The sequence below is a fragment of the Gasterosteus aculeatus genome, chromosome Y (assembly GCF_964276395.1).
Source record: "Gasterosteus aculeatus chromosome Y, fGasAcu3.hap1.1, whole genome shotgun sequence".
Taxonomy (NCBI): domain Eukaryota; kingdom Metazoa; phylum Chordata; class Actinopteri; order Perciformes; family Gasterosteidae; genus Gasterosteus; species Gasterosteus aculeatus.
In genome coordinates this window covers 6,398,751-6,419,676 of record NC_135709.1, presented here as the reverse complement: position 1 = coordinate 6,419,676, position 20,926 = coordinate 6,398,751, and the positions used below count along the sequence as shown (strand labels likewise).

Here is a 20,926-nt window from a genome sequence, read left to right as displayed (position 1 = left end):
AGACTTCATGACTACAGAGGTCAGGGCGACGGGCCTGTAGTCATTGAGTCCTGTGATCCTGGGCTTCTTGGGAACAGGGATGATGGTGGAGGCCTTAAAGCAGGCTGGTACGTTGCATGTCTCCTGGGAGGTGTTGAGGTGGGAGCTGGTCAGCACAATGCTTCAGGGAGTGAGGGGAGACTGAGTCCGGACCGGCTGCCTTACGGGGATTTAGTTTTCTAAAGAGCCGGTTAACGTCTCTCTCCAGAATAGAGAGGGTCGTTGCTGGTGGGGGAGGGGAAGGTGATATAGTTGAAGAGGCGTGAGCACCTGATGGGCTGGGGGAGGGAGGGGAGGAGGACTGCAGCAGGTTGGTGGAGCTGTGGTGGATGGGATCAGGACATTGTCTTTCAAATCTGCAGTAGAACTCATTCAGCTCGTCTGCCAGGCGGAGGTCATTCATGGAGTGGGGGTTTTTGGCTTGTAGTTGGTGAGGTGTTTGAGGCCTCTCCAGACCGAAGCAGAGTCACTTGCTGAGAACTGTTGTTGGAGTTTCTCAGAGTACAGTCGTTTAGCATCTCTCACCGCCTTGCTAAACTTGTATTTTGCCTCTGTGTACAAGTCTTTGTCCCCACTCCTAAATGCCTGATCCTTCTGCAGGCGTAGTGTTCTGAGTTCCGCTGTGAACCAGGGTTTGTCGTTGTTGTAACTCACCCTGGTGCATGATGGTACACAGCTGTCCTCACAGAAGCCGATGTAGGAAGTTACAGCCTCTGTGAACTCATCCAGACTGTCAGTAGCAGTCCTGAAAACATCCCAGTCTGTGCAGTCAAAGCACGCCCGAAGATCCTCCAGCGCCTCCCTGGTCCACTTCTTGAATTCCCTCACCACAGGTTTGCAGAGCTTTAGTTTCTGCCTGTATGCAGGAATCAGATGGACCATGACGTGGTCAGAGTGTCCCAGTGCAGCACGAGGGACGGCGTGATAAGCCCTGCTTACTGTGGTGTAACAGTGATCCAGCATGTTCTCCTCTCTGGTGGGGCATTTAATAAACTGTCTGTATTTACATTACATTACATTACATTACATGTCATTTAGCTGACGCTTTTATCCAAAGCGACGTACAATAAGTGCATTCAACCATAGGGTACAAACTCAGGAGAACAAGAAACAAGAAAGTGCAATTTCCTCAAATAAGCCAATTTACAATTATTTAGGGAGTTCATGGGTGAGATTTCCTTTGTTAAAGTCCCCAAGGACAATAACTAAAGAGTCCGGGTTGGTCCGCTCCACACGCCGTATCTGGTTGGCGAGTTTCCGCTGTGCCTCGTGCACGTTGCCCGCCGGCGGCATGTAAATACCGACCAGGATGAATGAAGCGAACTCACGGGGGGAATAAAAGGGTTTGCAGTTGATGAAAAAAGTTTTTCGTCCAGTTTGTTGCACAGTGAGCGCACGTTGGAGAGAAAGATGCCTGGCAGCGGAGTGCGAGAACCACGCCTGCGGAGTCTCACCAGCGAGCCGGCCCGTTTTCCTCTCCTACGGCGTCTCACCGCGTGACGAAAGGTGAGCGCACCTTTGACTATAATGTCCAGTAATTCCACGGAAGAAAGCAGGAAAGTTGGAAGTAACTCCGCTGGACTTGTTCCACGGATGTTCAAGAGCTCATCTCTGGTGAAAGAGCTCCGGGAATCGCAGCAGCAAACGTAATTAACAACAAAAACAACAAAAAACGAAGCACACCGAAGCACCGTGGCGGCCATCAACGGCGCCATCTTGGATCGTTTGGTCATCACTCCTTGATCAGACTTCCGTCCCCACAAACATCAATACCCACTGCGCCAAGAGGCCATTGACGGTATAACACCGGTGTTCAACTCCTTCTTAAAGGCCGGAGTCATTGTTCCATGTCCTGACTCGCCGGTAAGAACACCTATTTTTCCAGTTAAAAAGATCAGAGATGCAGGCAAACCAACTGAGTGGCGCTTCGTGCAGGACCTAAAAGCAGTTAATGCAGCCGTCCACGCACGAGCCCCAAATGTTCCCAACCCTTACACCATTATGGCACAGGTTCCACCTGATGCTCGATGGTTTTCCGTGGTTGACCTCTCAAATGCTTTTTTCAGTGTCCCTGTGGACATTGACAGTCAGTTTTGGTTTGCGTTTAATTTCAATGGCAAGCCTTACACTTTCACACGCTTGTGTCAGGGCTACACAGAATCACCTAAGAGCTACAACGAGGCACTCAGGGAAAGTTTGGAGAGCCTCACTTTGTCTCCAGGAACAGCTCTTTTACAGTATGTTGATGACTGTTTAATTGCAGCTCCAACACAAAAGCAGTGTGAACAGGACACACTCAACTTGCTTCAACACTTAGCAGCAGAAAGACACAAGGCCAGCCTATCCAAACTACAGTTTGTTTTACAAAACGTTCATTTCCTAGGCCATAACATTTCCGGTGAAGGGAAGACACTATCACCAAAACGCATTGCCTCAATTGTAACACTTCCAAAACCACAAACCAAGAAACAGATGATGTCATTTTTGGTCATGTGTTCCTACTGTAGGTCATTTATTGCAAATTACTCCCAACTCGAGCAACCTCTGTCCGCATTGATACATGGGAAAAATCTCAGCGCACATGATAAAATTCAGTGGCTCCCTGCAGCCTCTCAAGCTTTCACGGACATGAAATGCTTGCGCACAAAGGTTCTGCCAAGCATGCATAACATGTGCAACTCACAATATAGGTCGTTCAGTACAGGTGTCACATCATGCAGCACATCCACCGCCTGCAAGACCGTTTGAACATGTAATGATGGATTTTGTGGAACTCTCCCTATCGGAAGGTGAGAATCTCTGTCTTGTAATGGTAGACATGTGGTCCAAATGGGTTGAGATGTTTCCCTCCAGTAAGCAGACAGCCTCCACAGTGGCTAAAGCCTTGATTTCAGAGATCATTCCCCGCTGGGGAATCCCAAGCAAAATTTCTAGCGACAATGGTTCACATTTTGTCAACCAAGCAATCACAGAATTAAGTGCATACCTGGGTATTGACTTAAAAACACACTACGCATACCATCCAGCTAGTGGAGGAGCGGTAGAGAGAGAGAATGGAAAAATACAAACTGGCCAAATGTTGCACAGACACAGGTCTACCGTGGACAAAAGCACTGCCATTGGTTCTGATATACATGCGGGTGAGGAAACGAACACGCAGAAACCTAAGCCCATTTGAAATCCTTTTCGCAGTTCCTCCCCATATAGGTGTGGAAGCTCCAGGAACACCACTCCCTTCCACCACAATGTGCGAGAATGACATGTTAACCTATTGCATTCGACTGTCTTCCACTTTGTCTGATGTAAGAAAACAGGTTGTAGCTGCACTTCCGAGAGAAGCAACGGGTCCACTACACCGACTGCAACCAGGTGACTTCGTGGTGGTGGAGGACTTCAGGAGGAAAAATTTGGAAAGCTAAACGGTGGCAGGGTCCATTCCAGATTCTCCTGGTCACCCAAACAGCGGTCAAGGTAGCTAAGGGCAACTTGGGTCCACGCATCCCATTGCAAGAAGGTTCCAGATCCAGTACCAGCAGTGGGCTCAGGCGACCCTACCTCCACAACAAGTGTCAATCAACCGACACCACCGATCCAGTGACCACGGACGGGCAGTTGACCGACAGACACACAGTGCATTGTGATCTGTGTTGACTGTCTACAACGCGGGTGCCTCACAAGAAAGAAGGTTGGCAGACTCCACATCCCAACGTGTACCTGCAGACCAACACAAGAAGAAGAACACGGCCAGGACCCCTCCACATAGACACAGTAGTCGTTTGTGCCACGACAGTTTTATTCATATTATTGCTTGCTTCAGTTTCAGTTTTGTATCTTTTTGTGATTCCGCAGTCTGCTACCTAAAGAGTGGTTCTCTCTTATCATGGAACGACAGCGCTCATGGAACCCCCTCAGACGACTGGGGGGGACTCGTGTAACCATGTGTTTATTTGCAGATGTCACTTTATTTTGTGTTGATTCCATATTTTGTCCTCCACCAGAAGCATTTAGACGACTTACTTGACCGACGCAACAACTCAACTCACTCTAACTCGACCACTCGCAACCGCACCAAGCGAGCACTGATCCGCCTAGACAACTGGTTCGAAAATGTGATAAACCCATTGAACAAGTATTCTGCAAATATGTGGTGGCGCTATGCTCAACACGTAGCGACAAAAGAAAATACTTCCGACTGTTACGTATGTTCTCCGCTACCCATCAGCGCTAATCAATCAAGTTCCGGTATTGTGATTTAAACATGTTTTCATTTCTTTTTTATTTCAATACTGTACACATGACATCTGGGGTGTAACGCTCAAATCCTGTGAGAAGGTTTCCAGTCTTTTTCTTCTCCTAACAGATTTCTTCCTATTTTCCCCCATTTCGGAGGTTTTTTTAGGGAGTTTTTGTTCTGTGGCAGGCAAAGTTTTGTGAGCGATGTCCAGATGTTCATGTTTTGTGATATTTGATGTGGTAAATATCAGATGGTAAATTTTTAGAGTAGGCATTCTAAATTGATGCATAGTGTGATTATTATGTAATCAAAAGATGGAACGTAATGGGAAAAAGATATGTAACCCTTTTAAATTTGTATAACCAGTTTATTAGTTGCAAGTGCTTAGATCACAAAGGCCCTGACATAAGAACTGACGTCTCCCATTTGGATTAGATGTTTCCAGCGTCATAGCTGTAGAGATTGAACAAAGTGTTTGTTATGTGTATGACCACATTTGTTTTAGCATGTTGGGAGAGCAAGGAAACGGTCAAAGAACTGACGTGTCTTACATGGATAAGATGTTCCCAGTACCCTGGCTGTAGATACTCAACAAGATGGTCAAAGGTTTCTGTTGACGCCACCGATATCTAAACTTAGGTATAAGAACTGCCTCGATGTGTTTGGGGCAGAAGAAGGTTCTTGACAGTCTACTAACCACGTAGCTGTTGTGACCCTCTTTCCCTTGCAAGGAAATAAACGGAGAAAAAGACATACTTGACTCAGAGCCTTTGTTTCTTACTTAACGATTGTCTGTGCAAAATCTTCCACCACACTATGTCATATGACTCCAGCACAGCCAGAGCGGAGTGAGAGGATGTCATCTCGGGGGAGTATAGCATGAAGCATTGTGCTGACCAGCTGTCTCCGGTGTTCACTGACATCTTCAACACCTCCCTAGAGACATGCCACGTACCAGCCTGCTTCAAGGCCTCCACCATCATCCCTGTTCCCAAGAAGCCCAGGATCACAGGACTCAATGACCACCGGCCTGTCGCCCTGAACTCTGTAGTCATGAAGTCTTTTGAACGGCTAGTCCTGACCCACCTGAAGTCCCTCCTCGACCCCCTCCTGGAGCCCCTGCAGTTCGCCTACAGAGCCAACAGGTCTGTGGACGATGCTGTCAACATGGCCCTCCACTACATCCTCCAGCATCTGGACTCCCCAGGAACCTACGCCAGGATCCTGTTTGTGGACTTCAGCTCTGCCTTCAACACCATCATCCCGTCTCTGCTGCAGGACAAACTCTCCCAGCTGCACGTGCCCGACTTCACCTGTAAGTGGATCACAGACTTCCTGTCTGACAGGAAACAGCACGTGAAGCTGGGTAAACATGTCTCAGCCTCTCGGACCATCATCACCGGTTCCCTTCAAGGCTGCGTTCTTTCCCCTCTGCTCTTCTCCCTGTACAACAACAGCTGCACCTCCAGTCACCAGTCCGTCAAGCTCCTGAAGTTTGCGGATGACACCACCCTCATTGGACTGAAATCTGGTGGGGATGAGTCCGCCTACAGGTGGGAGTCTGACCATCTGGTGTCGTGGTGCAGCCACAGCAACCTGGAGCTCAACGCTCTAAAGACAGTGGAGATGGTTGTGGAATTCCGGCAGAACAGAGCCCCACCCTCCCCCATCACCCTGTGCGACTCCCCCATCACTATTGTGGATTCCTTCCGTTTCCTGGGCTCCATCATCACCCAGGACCTCAAGTGGGAGCTGAACATCAGCTCCATCACAAAGAAGGCTCAGCAGAGGTTGTTCTTCCTGAGGCAGCTGAAGAAATTCAACCTGCCAAAGACGATGATGATCCACTTCTACACGGCCATCATGGAGTCCATCCTCTGCTCCTCCATCACCGTCTGGTACGCTGCAGCCACAGCCAAGGACAAGGGCAGGCTGCAGCGTGTCATCCGCTCTGCAGAGAGGGTGATTGGCTGCAATCTGCCGTCCCTGCAGGACTTGTTCGCTTCCAGGTCTCTGAAGCGAGCTAAAAAGATTGTGGCCGACCCCTCTCACCCCGGACATAAATTGTTTGTGCCCCTTCCATCTGGCAGGAGGCTGAGGTCCATCAGGACTAAGACCTCCCGCCACACCAACAGTTTCTTCCCGTCGGCAGTCGGGCTCATCAACAGAGCCCGGTCCCCCATTGACTGACTATAACATTCCACCGGTCACTCCCCTTCACACTGCACATGTCACTTTAACTGTCATTTATCACTTTGTCGTCACTCGTCACTTTGTTACTTGTTCGCTAGTGCACTTCATGCTTAATATTTTTTAACTTTTTTTAATATTTTAAATTTTTAACTTTATTCCCTTGTTTTATACTAACCCATAGCCTTATTCTACTAACCCATTGCATTAGCATTGCATCTTACTTTATTTTATTACTTGTGCACTGCTGTCTTGTTGTCTATTGTTACACTGTCTACTGTCGCGCACCAACTGCCAAGACAAATTCCTTGTATGTTTGACATATTTTGGCAATAAATGTTTCCTGATTCCTGATTCCTGATGTCCGCTGCGGGTGGGCAGCTATACCCTCTATTGGCTGCGGCTCCATCAATCTCCTGTCTGAGGAAAGCAAAGACTCGACATAGAGAGACGCAGCTGTCACTAGTGGACTGAACAGATGGTGACCGTGTCCCGAAATCAACACCGTCATGCTCTACAATAATTCATGGCAGCTCCATTTGGGCAAGGAAACGGTACATGTTTGCAACTTCACAACTTTTCTGACATTAGATGCACTTCTTATTCTTTTAGGCCCTTGAAATGTGTTTGCATCTATCAAGAGAACAAGTTTCCTTGATGAAAATGAATACTGCTCATAGTTCGAGAGCCACTTAGCAATGACAATTGCTCAGACAAGATCATTCTTATTCAGTGATCCAGGTTTGTCATTAACATTGCGCATAACATCTTCCATGCTTTAATATATCCCTCATATTATATCCCTCGTGTTGCATTCACAGAGTGAACAGAAGACGGAAACACAGCTTTACGTACGCTGTTTGGGTAGAAGGAGAGATATAATGGAGATATAATGGATCCACGTGTGCTGGGCCTGCAAGTCATCCTCGAGTGTAGAGGAACCAGGTGACACACAGTGCCCTCGGCCCCCTTCACCTATGCCAATTGTATTGAAAAAAACCTGACAAATGCCTCAATATTTTTTGTGGTGCGGTTTAGAAATCTGACTGAATCCAAAACCTGAAAATATAACCACCGTGAACAGAATATTCCTTATTTGACATCGGCTGTGTTATGTCCTTACTTTATCGCGGGTGCTTGTCTAACCCACGTAGCACAGACGACGACGTTGCGTTAGCGGTTTATTCAGACATCACGTTACGTTACAGAGGTAGCCAAACGAGAGTGAGTTCCCACCCGAATATTACCCAGAATAACCCGGTGCTTCATTACTACAGAAAACAGAGTAAGCCCAAAATAGGCTGTATTTTTATCACACAGGGTTTTTTCTGCTACAGAACTTAGAATAAAGGGTTTGAAATCCAAACTACTGAGCCATTACTTAGTTCACAAAGCCACTGTTTCTAATCCTGCAAACAGTTATTAGCAGCCGAGATCATTTTGCTTTCACAAATGGAAAAGAACCTATTCTTCCAGCTTAGATGATGGGGAAGCTGTCTGTAAAAACATGTGTGCACATGCACAGAGCAGGCATGTCACCGTTGCTCTTTGTAGGGCATTTTCCAGATGGCTCATTTTAAAGAAAACCCCGTGACTTCATATAGGCTCATATATGTCATATATATATATATATCCCTGCAGTCTCCACATCTCCCGTCTTGGTAATCAAAACCCAGGCGTTATGCGCTGAATTGTTAACGGACTGGCTTGGTTGAACATCGGCCTTTATATGCCCATATCGTGTAAAAGTACACAGCCCACTTTGTCGGAATGGAGGTACTGAAACGCCTCTGAGCTTTCTTAGGTTATCAATTGCATTCCCATCCACCGCCATGGAATCAATAAAATAAGAAAAGATCTTGGATGTTGTGATGCTGGGCCATATCGACATGTTGTCCGCCCATGATGTTACCTTACTTGGATGCGGAATGGTCAAAACACCATTTTTAACAAGATTTTCGGTCGAATGTTGCCATTCCAAAGCCATTTTTACACCACTACTCAGCCTGCGCCGGAAGTTCTTGGCAGAAACAGGAAGTAAACCGGAAGTGCCCGGGAAACTTGTCTATACTTTCAGTTTCAGAACTTCTTTTCTGTTGGCACATGCATCCGAACTCGGCTTTTATAACCCTGGGTCTGGGTGAACAGTATCTATTGTTGCATTTGATGAAACAGCTAGCTTTTGTCGGATGCATGCTGCATGTGAACTTGTGACATTGCCGGTGCTGTGATCTAATTATATCGGTGTACTCTGTTGATGGAAAGTGTGCAGTACTCATTGCAGATCTTCTCCGATTGGGACGGTCCGACCTCTGTACAAAACGAGGACTAGCAGCAAAGGCTGCTTCATGTGAACCAACAGGTGCAGTGCTCTACTGCTGAGATTTAGGTAGCTTCAGTATTCCCACAAAATGTTGCATCTGAATGCGCAACGCTACGCACACACACAACATACAAAAACATAAATACATTAATCCTCTAGAGCAGCGGTTCCCAAACTCAAGAATGCCGCGGCCCACTTTGAAATCTGAAAATCTTTCGCGGCCCACCCAAACCTTTAATCACAACTCTGATCAAAACCTAATGATTAAATGACCATTTAACCAAAATCAAACATCCGCGAGCAAAAGTCTGTCTCACGTGAGGTATTTGCTCGCTTGCGAAACGTGAACTTCGTTGCTCGTGAGGAGAATCTCTGCTCGCGCTCAAAGGAGTTTTCTACGCGCTCGCTGTTGTTCTTTTTGACAGTAACGTGGAGACGGTGCTTTCAGGGTCTGATCGATGCCGCGAGGTGCGTCCGCTCCCGCCGGCCCCTCGCCATCCACGCCTTAAATCTTCGGCTGCTTTTAGAATAACTTATTTTCCCCATTAAGATGGTTCAGCTTCTGTAGAGAAAAGGGCACCGTCTCTTGCTCTTTAATCTCATGAAGTGCTCGGCAAGAACGACAGTTTTGTTTCTCCAACGCGCCCTGAAACAAGCTCCATATCTCACGCGCTTGAGCGCGAGCTTTGGCATGTTTTGTAGACCGCCTCTATCGCCGTGTACAACCAGTATGGATCAACCGATTAACCAATTGATCCATATATATAAGGCGCTCCGGATTATAAGGCACTGTCGTTTTTTGAGAACATTAAAGCCTTGTAAGTGCGCCTTGGAGTGCGGAAAATGCGGCATATTTACTTTAATACTACAAGAGGGCGCCCCATTTGTTGAACAACGACAGGCGGACAAGAGCAGCCGTTTCGAGCGAGAGCCTTATTGTTTTATTAATCTGTCCATTTAAATTGTTTGTGCTTCATCAATTAATGTTTCACATAACTAATGTGCCGCATCATAAATATTAATATATTAATTTCAAACTTTTAAAAATTGAAAATTAAAAAACTTTTTATTTATTTATTGTAAATGATCTCTTGCGCCCCACCTGCAGTACCTTCGCGGCCCACCAGGGAGATCACTTTGGGAATCGCTGCTATAGACAATCCAGCCCCATTCTGTTATGAGGGAGGGTATTTAGGACACATAAAACCTCCATATCACTGTAATCTGGAGATTATTCCCAATTGTCATATTTTACCGAACCTTGTTTTCTACACGCTACTGGGGATGAGTACGTGATCCCGTCATGTACCGCCTTTCAAAATATGACATACTGAACTGAAATACAACATTGAAAATGTGAAGGGCCTATTATGGTATCTTGAGTCTTTTTCAGATTTAGATTGAGGCTATTTTGCACAAAGGGTGATTAATTTGTAACTGTAGCCTTTCTACACCAACAGCTTCAAAACCCTCCAGGTAAAGAAAAAGTCAGAATCATCACACGTGGATCAATACAATGGACGATGAGCAGCTACCAGATTTATATATACAGTATATATGTAGTACATAAATCTGAACATTGTTGCATTAAGCGCAATTGTGTGTTTTGTAATTTGTAATAATAAAATTATTTCATTTTAATACTTCTATTTACTGAGACCACGATTGTACGAGGCATTAAATGGATTTCAGTGACTAAGCAAAATTCAGCTGTCAACACCCAACCTATGGATGCTTTTGGTCGCTGCATCTTTTCAGAACATTTCAAACCAGAATACAGCTGTCAAGCAATTGTTTGATACTTCCTGTCGTGTGAGGAAATCATAAGAATCCACTGCTGCTGTCCATTTATTATTCACCATAAATAGTTTGTTGGGTGATTCTATTCGGCACTTACACGTTCTACCACTAGTGAGCACACTTTTAGTCCCTCGCAGCCTCTGTGGTGCCTTACGGTATAAAGTAATCATAAGGCTTGACTCTTCTAGTTAAATCACTCCGACTAGACATGTCACTCCTCAATATCAGTTTGCTCAGAAAAAGATATGAGAGCAGCCCACACACACACACACAGGCACACACACACCTGCAGAGGCAGCTGGGCGGCCTAGCGGTTAAGGAGTCGTGCCCTTGGCAGGGGGGAGGCACATCCTCCCCTCTTGGAGGGAGTACGGCCAGAGGAGCGTGCACTCTGACCTCGGCCAAGTAACCGGGTCAGGTATCAGGTCAACAAAACAAAAGAAGACATTCTCCCACAGGGATCCACGAAATAGCAGATTGTCATCGCCGAGGGAAAGAATTAGAAGGCTGGCAGGCTCTTAAGCTGGACCAAGCTGACCATTACAGACCCCCCCTTCTGCCTCTGCTGCCCACATCGCGAACACCGAGGTCTCACACGGCTTTGATGTCGAGCCGATCCAGATAACATTCGGGTCAAGTCCAAGTCACGGTGCACAGCGGAGCGCAGAGGATGCTGGAGGTGGGCAGTGTCGGTAGTCCGGCATCCGCGAGCACGACGGCTAAAGACGTCCCGAATAAGCAAATAAGGTCAACGTTGCGTCCGTCGTCTTATTACCTCGTCCGGCACTTGACGGGCTTTAGAAACAGCACGTGTTTCACGTGGCAAAGGGTCGCCTGTTTATTTATTTATTTTATATCAAATGTTTCCAGCGCTTTCTGCTGAGCCAACACCGAGCGGTCCGCCTCCCCCCGTGGCGTTAAAGCCCCCTTTTTTTTGTCGGGACGAACGGCACCGCGAACAACAGCGCCGAGGTTCAAAAGAAACGCACAGAAGAAATACCGAGAGGAGCGGAATTAAAAAAGTCAAACCCTCACCTGTCCGCCGGTCACTCGTTAACGCATGCGACCTGCTTCGGATGCGGGCTCGCGGGTCAGATGAGCCTGCCTGCCTGCCTCCCCCTCCTCCTCCTCCTCGGCATCAAGCCCCTCCTCGTACAGTGGTGAGAGAGATGGGGGGGGGGGGGGGGGACATCTATGCGCCGAAAGGAAGGAGGGAAGCGGCGTCACAGGCCCCCGTGGTCTCCTGCGTGTGGCCGCGGGCGCTCTGATCAGCACCTGCGAGTCGCATCAAGGTGGCTTATGAGCTGGTTGAGACGGCACGCGCGCGCGCCCCCGCGAATCACGCTTATTCACGCATCGGCGCTTTGCGATGACCGCACGGATTTGAAAATGACTCCTACGATTTTTTTTTTCAAAGACGCTGGGAATGTTGTGTCTCTCCAGCGGGCCGCTGTCGGACAGTCCGCGTCCCACTTTGAAGTAACGTTCATTAAATGTGGGGAAATAGTTGCACTCGGGAAATAAGATGATACCGCTTTGTGAAAGAAGGGCTCTTTTACAGTATTTTGAGCAAACTGAAACCATGCAGATTACTGCAATTTGATGGGCAAATTTTGGCAGCGTTGGCAGTCCTTTTGCTAATCTTTGTGATAGTTGTTAAGAGTATCTAATAATCCATCAGTCTAACACACCCTCCCCCATCCGTAGTTGTTTTTAATATAATACCTGGGCACATACTGCCCCCTAGTGGACACCTTCAAGCATTCGTTCAAAAATGAAGATCTGATGCTCAGAAAATGAATCAGGGTTTGTTAATGGACGTTACATCAATATACATTGTTGATATTTCATACCAAAAGCTATTTCACTTTTTCAGAAGACGATTGGTCATCTACGTGCCTGGGCCGCGTTGGTATTCCTATTTCTAAAACGTTGATTGTAAACCAGACAACTATCAACTTTGACAAGTAAACCCTTTTCTTAGGCCCGTTAGTGCGCATGCTGATGATATAGGTAAAGATAAGAATATTGATAATCATAACTACAATAATAGTCAATATTTATTGCATATCTATAATTCATCTGATATTAACAACCCATAATTGTTAAGTCATTGTAAGGTGAAATATGGCTGAATAGAAGCTAACACAACTAATGTCGCTTGAACATTTTAGAAAAACATTTCTGAGAAGTCGCATTTCTGAGAAGTCGCCAATTTAGAACACGCTCACAGTGTATTGCCTGGGAACGCAAGGTAACCAAGGTGAGTTACCTTGGTTACCCAAGGTGAGTTACCTTGGTTACCTCACCACTTGAACCTTGCCCAGGCCAGAGTTGCGCTCTTTGACAGGATCCCTCCACTTTCTCCTGTCAAGGAAAGACGAGGGACAAAAAATATATCCTTGTTGCATCTTGCAGCAAATGGACTGAGACCATCCTCACTGATTCAGAGTTGTTTGATTATTTTAGTGGAACTGTTGAAGTGTGATTGGCTCCAGTCGCCACCTTATTGAGGTTAAGCGGTACAGATTATGGATTGATGTTTAAGTCTGTGTCAAAAACTTTTTCGAGCAGTTGTGTAGCTGCCGAGTCACAGCTGTTCCAGTAAAAGCTTTCTTTCATACATTTTGGTGCTAATTAACATTTCAGCTGCTTTGAGAGCCACCACAAGAGGGTAGCACTGACATGGTCATGTTTCAATAAAGGTTTAAGACACATGGGGCTGTTCTACTGGGACCTTTGCATGGAAATTCTATGTAGAATGTTCTATGTGACGTAATGACGTCGCAATGGAAATTTTGTCAGCATTTTAATATTTCTTTTTAAAAAGAGTGCAATAAAAACTTGAATGAAGTACTAGAATAAGCAAATATACATTGTTCCAATACCAGGGAGGGAGGATACTGTTCATGCAGCACAGGAAGGCGGGTGTTACAGCCACTTGTTTCCTGCTTCGTTTGAACTGTCTTCATCCCTCAAACAGCCACACATGTGCTGGTTGTCACAAGAGAGAAGCTCTTTGTGCAGATCAGCCTTTTGACTGGAGCTGTGAGTCCATCTCGTTCAAGACAACCTTGTGGATTTTACATATCTTCAGACTATAAGGTAAGACAAGACAACTGTCTTGCAAAATGTACCATTTAAGATATTATGACGTTTTCTTTTGTATAATTTTCTGTGTAATTCAAAAGAAAATGACATTTTGTTCATTTTACAGTTTCCTATAACTCTACCGGAGGATCCATGTGGGTGGTGGAGAAGATCCCAGTGTCGGTCGAGAGATCCAACCTGCCTATCCCGTCAGCAGAGCTCAGCTTCAAAATTAGTGACATCATGTTTGGAGAAAAAACGGAAAAAAACAAAAGGATTTCTCTCTGTCCTAATGTCATCACCCCTGACAACATCCCAGAGTTCTGCATCCCCCCCACTTTCCCGTCCCTGCAGGAGATGAAGAGCCCGGAGCCGAGCCGAGCAGCTCGCCTTATCAAGGGGTCTCCCAGCGAGAGGCCTGGCCCAGAAATACAGGTGACACATTACGAGCCCATGAACCCACACATCATCCAGGTGGAGAGTGTGGATGACGGCCCCTGCGACGGCTGCAGTGACGAGGAGACCACCAATGCGGATCCCCAAAGCCAGGCCGCCTTGTCTCTTCCACACATAGCCAAAGCTCAGACCTGCTACGGCTTTTGCACCTTGCTGGAGAGCCCCCACACCAGGAGAAAGGAGTCGCTCTTCCACTCGGATCCTGGCTGCTCTCCCCTGCTGCTGCCAAGGAGCCGATCCAGCGTGGGCTCAAAGGTCTCCCACTCCAACTCGCCCTCCACCTCTCCGTCCTCATTCAGCCTTAACAGCGTGACCTCCAGGATTTCCCCAAGAGGATACACCCTGAACTGGCAAGCCAGGGTGAAAAATATCACTAGAAACCAGAAACCTAAGTTCCCCGTTGAGTATGCATGATTTCAATTTTTCCAGCTATAATACAGAAGTTCTATTTCAAGGACATATTTCAAAGGACATAGTTGTCTGCTGTTAAAAATACATACTGTATACCTGTATATATTAGGGGTGTAACGATTCATTTTACCAACAATTCGATTTGAATCGCGATTCATGGTTGCCGATTCGATTCATGGACGATCTGGATTAATTTTCTTCTTTCTTGAAAGGAAATCAGGTTTAAATTAATTATGGATATTATAAACAAGCAAACAACAATTAATGGCAAATGTATTAACCTTTTATTTGAATCAAGTGCCATTTTCAATGTAAACATTACACAATAATTACACAATGTTTGGATCAATTCACAGAACCCCGGATTTTCAACCTCATTGTAGGGTCGCATGTCTTTACAGATAAACTTGGCAATTGTTGCTGTGATGTCGAGTTTGGTGCTGGCGAGGCCTGAGGTGTCTGCAGAGCTGGAGTTACCTTCTGCTGCTGCTGCAGCGGTAACGCTGCTAGAGGTCCTGACTGTCGGCGTTGTTTAATCCCACGGCGCCTTAGTAGATGGCCGGAAAGATTCATCGTGTTTCCGTGTCTTTTATTTGGCTTCTACATATTCTACAAACAGCGACCGACTTATTTAGAACACCTCCGTGTTTGCAAAAGCCAAAATGTTTCCACACGCTGGATCGATAAGTTGGTTTGTAAATGTCTCGCTCGCAGTCGTCTCCTCCACGCTGTGTTTTGTTGTTGTTCAGAGTTTCGCGCGGCTGCCGCTGCGTACTGATGACGTCACAGACAGGCAGACTGAATCCAGTAACGTTTAACGTGTCTAAAGTGCTAAAAAACAAACAAACACACATCCACACCGTTTTTGTACTTAAATCCAATGTGCAGTTTCCAAGTATCGATACAATCGATTATGTACCATTTCAATCGATTTGTAATCGATATATGTCGTCCGGAATGCCGATTTGCTGAGCACAGATCGATTCAGAATATAAATCGATTAATCGATACAGTGGATGAATCGTTACACCCCTAATATAATAAATCCCATTGTCATTCGGGGCCAGGTTCAGAACCATTTTTCTTTTTTATTTCCTTTTAGATTGAAATTGACTTTTTTCCCCCATTGGTACGTTACTGTTTTCTATTCATTAGTAGACATTGCAAAATTCTACCCCCACCTCTCAATGAAAATAAAAACAATTTAGCAAACAAAATGCCTTAATAAACCATGAAGAATTGAACTGTGTCTGAAGTCAAACAGCCCTTTTTGATTCAGACGGCACAAAAATAAACATATTCAACGTTAAAGAGATAAAAACAGCAACTCCGTCTATAATATAGTACACGCGTGTTTACTCAATGGAACAGAGCGGAAGCCCTTAATGTAGACTCCAGGCTCGTATTTCCTGCTGTTTTCAGGCATAAAGATCAAGCTTAAAAGCACCGACTTTCACTACAGATGTTAGTTAAAGATTAATCGGTTTCTCAGGGCGCAGAAGAGCTCTGATAGGGTTGTGCTGGTTACACAGTCTGCGACAAAACAACATACGTGTGAGGAAATACATAAAAATACCCATTTCTGCAAGAGAGATTGGTTTGAAAAGCATAATGTCTGCAATTATGCATGCTTTATGATGCCCACATATGACTAAATCTGACTCTTTGGAATTGGCGCCAATAAAAAAGCCCTTTTTAACTGCAGATTCAGTGCAGCCACAAAGACCTGCAATCACTTCTCAGTTGTTTTGATGGAAATTTTTGTGTTCCTAAAATACGAGGCCCAACACACAACCTTTTGTGTTCGTGTGATACATAGAAGCATCTCATCTCTGACAAAGAAACACGTAAACGTCCCACACAAACAAGCTATAATTTTCAACAATACCTCTCGCTGTGCGGAGACGAGAACTGTTGGACACTTTTGTATTGAGTGTTGACTCAGCTGTGAAATACCTTGCAATAAATGAGAATTTACTCGTGATTGCCCTTGCTGCTCAACCCCTGATAGGATTGTGGAGGGATTTCCACTGATCTATCTCCTTGCAGACGAGCAGAAGTGTTGGTTTTATGGAGAACATTTGTTACAGCCGCACACGGGCCTGGATCCAAGCTGGTGCCACACACACACACGACAAAGTTATCCAGTGAAAGCATCGAAGAACCACCGTCAGCAGTTTCGATTCCTGCTCGACTTCTACTTCCTAAAATGCCTTTCTCTTCATAACTAATATGGTAATTGAGTCTTAATTAAAGTATTCCATCGGTTTCAGCAACATGTCATTTATACTCCGAGTTTGAATAGAACGAGCACATTTGCCATTTAAATATAACATCACACCAAGAAATGGGAGCATAATATTGTGGCAGAGTGCAGTGTTTTGTACTTACTACTGATTTGTAGAATCTATTTCCTATTATCCGGAGGAAACATTTGCGTCCCTTGGAGCGGTGAGTCATAAATGCAAATACACAACACAGGAAGTGCACCGGCTTGATCTCAAGTGTCTGAAAACAGTTGCCTGGTTACCTTCATTCACCTGGATGCCTTTTACAATTTCAAAGTAATGAGCTGGAATTGACAAAACAGCCATTTAGCAGTGTTGTGTTTAACTGTATGTACATCAACTTTGTTTTATCATTTGGTTCCCTGCTTTTTTGATTGGAAAGAAAATGTTTTCATACCAAGAAATGCGAGCTGTCCTCTTCCCCTGCCATATCCCACTTGCCTGCTCCATCTTCCAGTGTCCAAACCAGTTTCCTTATCTCATTTTCTGTGTTACCAGGCCTCTATATTGTGCCAACACACATAATGTTACTATAAACATGTTTAGTCACCACTTGGTCTTTTACCCCCATCTTCCAATGTTCTTCCAGGGTTTCAAGACTGGAATGACGTCGGCTCTTTTTTTCATGTGTTGTCCAGCTCAACCAAGTTTCCTGTGAAGATTCCAATGGCGTGTTGCATGGACGTAACATTTTAAGGATAAAGTTGATGTCAAACATTGGCAGTAAGAAGCTTCTTTTGTAAGTTGATGAGGAAAAGGGTTGAGCTCATGGACCGCATGCGTGCAGCATTAACCTTTGAAAGAGGCAGTCTTTGTCTTCCAATGGTTAGTAATATTGCACAAATAGATATGTTTACTTAATATAATAAAGATATATCAATTCAAAAGCTAAATGTAATATTTGGCTGCAATATTAAACAACTTTGTCAAATGATCTGATTAAAAGAGGTCTTAAATATTCCGTGACGTCAGCAGTGATGCAGTGATTTGTTTAAGGGTCATGACATCGCTGTTTATGCTCCTACCCTTTAAATTGGTAAATACCGCTTTAAATCTTCAGCTTCACACCAGAGTACTGGAAGTCACAAGCTCGCTATGCATTGTATTTGAGCTGCGTCATTAGGCTGTGTCGAGGACACATCACGTAAGATGATACCAGACCTCACCGAAACAGACACACACACAGACACACACACACACACACACACACACACACACACACACACACACACACACACACACACACTGCCAATGCTGGATGATGCTCTAAACTCACTGGAGTTTGCAGTATTTAATTAAGGGAAGTTAAAGGTTATTTGTAACGACATTCTTTGCCGATAACAATTGAATGAGATAGTACTCATATGCTGAGACTTTTGGTAGCGAATGAAGTGGTTTTATGGTTACTATAAATATCCCACCTTATTGACATATCAGAGGACCACCAGGTTACAATAACACAACATCAACCTGATGTAACCGCCCAACTTATTGTCATCTGTATAGAAATTCCCAGTTACGATAAGGTCGAGAGCAAACCATGGCGTATCTGCACGTAGCAGACTCATCACTTAGCCTGTGCACCTGCCCGGTGCTGCACCACCCACTCAATCACCTCAGGCACTGAATGGAGCCGCGTCCAAGCGTGACCTGCTCAGTACATAACAACCAAACATACGGTCGGTTTGACTTCCTCGCATCGGACCAGACTTATATAAACAGAACAGAGGTGTTTGAACTTGCTCAACTCCACGTGATGGTTAAGCAATCGCTCGCCAGTCAAAGCTGTTTGAGCATTGAAAAGGTGGAGGCTAATAATAACTCATCACGATGCCCAACACAACAAGTCGTGTGTTCATTTATCGGTTGCCCCCAGTGATTTTTCTGATCCCACTTGATCCCTTTGTCACGTGAACAGGCGCGTGATGACGGGATGTTTAAATGCATTAGTACAATCAAGATGGGGCTTGCACAATATTTTCTGAATAGCCATGAAACAGTAAAGCAAACAGTCTGTCATGAGGCGAATAGGCAGGACAAGAGCTGGATTTGTTTTATTAATGCCAACTTTAGACCATAGTAACATATGTTGCCACAGTTATGGTGATTAAATACAGAAACAAGTGTCAGGAAGAAACTAGTTTCTTTTCCTGCTATTTGAAAAGCTCAACTGTGATAACAATGACAAGGATACTTAAACTCGAGGCTAAATAAACGGTTCATGGAAAGAAAGGTCTTCCTGCCTGCCTTTCTGCTTGCCTTTCTGTGTCATTACCTCCAGCAATAGCGCCTTGCACTCCCATGGCAATGCGGCCCGGCTCCAAGGGAAACCATGGAGATCCGGCCTTTCATGTGTGAGATGCACGTTTACTGTTAAGTTACTCATTTAATACATATAAAGAGGTCTATACAATAAAATCCAATAGCTAAGAGTCTTTAATATTTAGTTTTAGGGGTGTAACGAATCATTTTAACAATGAATCATTTTAACAATGATTCGATTCAAATCGCGATTCATGGTTGCCAATTCGATTCATGGACGATCATGGTTAATTTAGAACGATTCGATTCGATTCAGTGACTTAAAATTGATTCGATAACTGAGTGAATCTGCACCATATGATTGCCTACAAACAAACACACACATACACAACACTATCGTTTACAAACCTGTTGTGTGTTAATGCAGCATCAGAGACAACAGCGTCTCGTGTTTCACCCGTTGTTTTCTTTGTGACCTTTCAAATGATTGAAAATATCACTAGAAACCAGAAACCTAAGTTCCCCGTTGAGTATGCATGATTTCAATTCATGGTTGCCGATTCGATTCATGGACGATCTGGATTAATTTAGAACGATTCGATTCGATTCGATTCACTAACTTGAAATCGATTCAGTAACTTTACTGGACAGTGCAGGCAGTGCTGAGATCCCTGTTGTTTCTTGTAAGGAAATCAGGTTTAAATTAATGATGGATATTATAAACAAGCAAACAACAATTAATGGCAAATGTATTAACCTTTTATTTGAATCAAGTGCCATTTTCAATGTAAACATTACACAATAATTACACAATGTTTGGATCAATTTACAGAACCCCGGATTTTCAACCACATTGTAGGGTCGCATGTCTTTACAGATAAACAAGTGTTACTGTGATGTTGAGTTTGGTGCTGGCGAGGCCTGAGGTGTCTGCAGAGCTGCAGTTACCTTCTTCTGCTGCTGCAGCGGTGACGCTGCTAGAGGTGCCTGACTGTCGGCGTTGTTTAATCCCACGGCGCCTTAGTAGATGGCCGGAAAGATTCGTCGTGTTTCCGTGTCTTTTATTTGGCTTCTACATGTTCTACAAACAGCGACCGACTTATTTAGAACACCTCCGTGTTTGCAAAAGCCAAAATGTTTCCACACGCTGGATCGATAAGTTGGTTTGTAAATGTCTCGCTCGCAGTGGTCTCCTCCACGCTGTGTTTTGTTGTTGTTCAGAGTTTCGCGCGGCTGCCGCTGCGTACTGATGACGTCACAGACAGGCAGACTGAATCGAGTAACGTTTAACGTGTCTGAAGTGCTAAAAAACAAACAAACACACATCCACACCGTTTTTGTACTTAAATCCAATGTGCAGTTTCCAAGTATCGATACAATCGATTATGTACCATTTCAATCGATTTGTAATCGATATATGTCGTCCGGAATGCCGATTTGCTGAGCACAGATCGATTCAGTTGGATCGCAGGAATATAAATCGATTAATCGATTCAGTGAATGAATCTTTACACCCCTAGTCAGCACCTGAGCCACGACGGAGGAAAATGCATGCCATGTCCATGATTTGGAGGAAGAGACTGAGAAGAGCGACAAGTCAGATGATTCAGAGGATGAACAGAGCTCCGGAGGCTATTGGCTACGGATACTGGTGAGCAGAACACAACAGAGAGGTTCGGTTCAAGTGCCTGAAAGACAAGGTTCGATGCAGAGAGGATCAGCCCAAGGATCTTTAAGGGATGTAAACTCGTGTGAGAATGAACACGTACCTGATTCAGTTACACTGGCTGCAGGGGAAGAGCAAAGACAACCACAACACACTGAGGATGAATA

General features: G+C 45.0%; 2 protein-coding genes across 5 annotated transcripts in view; one reads left to right on the top strand and one right to left on the bottom strand.

Moving 5' to 3' along the window:
- The window catches only part of LOC120812370 (talin-2-like), a 127,335-nt gene extending 115,584 nt beyond the window's left edge, over positions 1-11,751 (bottom strand). For all 4 annotated transcript variants that reach the window (XM_078097927.1, XM_078097928.1, XM_078097929.1 and 1 more), the window contains exon 1: positions 11,622-11,751. The gene's annotated coding sequence lies outside the window, so the exon portion shown is untranslated. The remainder of the gene's footprint in view (positions 1-11,621) is intronic.
- A 2,078-nt stretch (positions 11,752-13,829) lies between these two features.
- Positions 13,830-16,527, top strand: LOC120812372 (C2 calcium-dependent domain-containing protein 4C-like). The gene has a single exon (XM_078097926.1). The coding sequence runs from the start codon at positions 13,830-13,832 to the stop codon at positions 14,544-14,546; it is 717 nt and encodes a 238-aa protein (XP_077954052.1). The 3' UTR covers positions 14,547-16,527.
- Positions 16,528-20,926: the final 4,399 nt, after the last annotated feature.